This window comes from Teleopsis dalmanni, unplaced genomic scaffold, assembly GCF_002237135.1.
Source record: "Teleopsis dalmanni isolate 2A unplaced genomic scaffold, ASM223713v2 unscaffolded_contig_0259, whole genome shotgun sequence".
In the NCBI taxonomy this organism is placed as follows: Eukaryota; Metazoa; Arthropoda; class Insecta; order Diptera; family Diopsidae; genus Teleopsis; species Teleopsis dalmanni.
Genome location: NW_024031641.1, coordinates 14,257 through 15,907, shown reverse-complemented (window position 1 = coordinate 15,907; position 1,651 = coordinate 14,257). Strand labels below are relative to the sequence as shown.

At 33.9% G+C, this 1,651-nt stretch overlaps 1 protein-coding gene across 1 annotated transcript; it reads left to right on the top strand.

Annotated features, from left to right (window-relative positions):
* The first annotated feature begins 6 nt into the window (after window positions 1-6).
* LOC119663254 lies at window positions 7-1,273 on the top strand. Its single transcript, XM_038072908.1, has 2 exons — window positions 7-580; window positions 645-1,273. Exons 1-2 carry the CDS (start codon window positions 167-169, stop codon window positions 1,200-1,202), a joined length of 972 nt encoding a protein of 323 aa, XP_037928836.1. The 5' UTR covers window positions 7-166; the 3' UTR covers window positions 1,203-1,273.
* Window positions 1,274-1,651: the final 378 nt, after the last annotated feature.

Genomic DNA, 1,651 nt, shown 5'->3' with positions numbered 1-1,651 from the left:
CACCAAGCCATATTACCTACACGAGGAGCTACAGTTTCTGGCTAAACATATAACACCTGGTATACCAGTATCACGCCGTTCGAATGCCTCATACTATGCATTCGGTGAGGAGGCTGAAATAGTGGAAGTGTCAGTTGGTGAAGAATCGTTTGATGGTTTTGCTGCTATGATACACGATGAAGAAGAGTCACAGGGTTTACAAAGTAGCACCGACGAAACAAATGATTGCAGTAAATTAGAACTTAAAGCAAATGTGAACATTTTACCACAACATTCACCACAACAATTAACACAGCAAATACCGCAACAGTTACCCCAACAGTTAACTGAACAATTGTCGCAGCAGTTACCTCAACCTACACCACAACAGCTGCCACTCCCACAACTGCCGCCGCAAATTCAGGCAGCGGTACAGCAATCAGTGCCAACGTTACCTCCACTTTCACAATTACAATTTCGGCAATCCATAATGGAAGACGAACATGAAGCTGAGGCAACACCTGTTTTACCAATGTATCCACTCAAGAAAAGGTTACGTGTTATGGAACCAATCATTCCAGAAGTTGAACGTGATATAAAGGTACTGTTATTAACATTGTTAGGTGTCATATATATTATTAACTTTTCTCATTTGAATTTTTCAGCCTGCTGAGTTATCCACTGATACCGATTTTGATGCAATTTTTCTACAAGGTTTATTACCCGAAATGAAAGCTATGGACTTTCGTCAGAAAATACAATTCAAACGTCGCATTTATGAAGTTATTGGTGAAATCTTTGAAAATGCACCACACACCACTAGCACCAGCACTAATGCCGTTGCTAGCACAAGCAATAAAATATCACCAACTACAACCAGTCAATTAAATTCAGTTAACATTCCTCAACCATCAGTCAATAATAGTGATTTATCCGTATTACGTCAGCTAAGCAGATTAATTCAAAATGCTGAACATAGTGTCAACAATGTCACAGTACCAAAAAGTGTTCCATCTATTTCATCAACGGTACGTTCTAATACGCCAGCTACTGCAACAGTTGCGGTACATCGCGGTGCAGTTACAAGATCAGGCTCAAGTTTATTACGTGTTACTATGGTTAATCCACAACAGGCATCTTCGTCAACATACACCACAACCAATTCCGGAAATGCGAAAGCACAGCCTCAAGTGGTGAAACAGGAACCTGATACGGAAGAATAATTTAAACATTAATTAATTAATGTCGTCATTTGTATATATGTATTTATTTATACTAATATTATACACTCTTCGTACCTTATATAATAATAGTTTATAATAGTTTCACTATACCTATTTTTATAGAAATACTATTAAGATTGTAAATTTAAAAAAAAGAAAGAAAAATTAATTTTAAATACATTTACATTATATAATTAAGAAACGTGTTTGTAACGCAAATAATTAATTATTAAAAATAATTTAAAATAATGTCCACAAATGGAACTTTACTTTACTTTGAACTTTACTAAGCTTAAAATATTTTTGGTTTAAACAATTTTTTTTTAAAGTTTAATATTCTTTAAACATAGGTTTAAAAAAAAATTATTCCTAAAAATTGGAACAGAGTTTTCCTTGTTTATCTTGTAAAAAATAAATGAAATAAACAGAATTAAATATTAAAAAGTATT

What these genes read in the sequence shown, in the direction of transcription:
- LOC119663254 (XM_038072908.1), top strand. Translation starts at nt 167, where the DNA reads ATGATACACGATGAAGAAGAGTCACAGGGTTTACAAAGTAGCACCGAC. An exon ending in AAGTTGAACGTGATATAAAG is followed by an intron (nt 581 to 644) that starts GTACTGTTATTA and finishes TGAATTTTTCAG; the next exon opens with CCTGCTGAGTTATCCACTGA.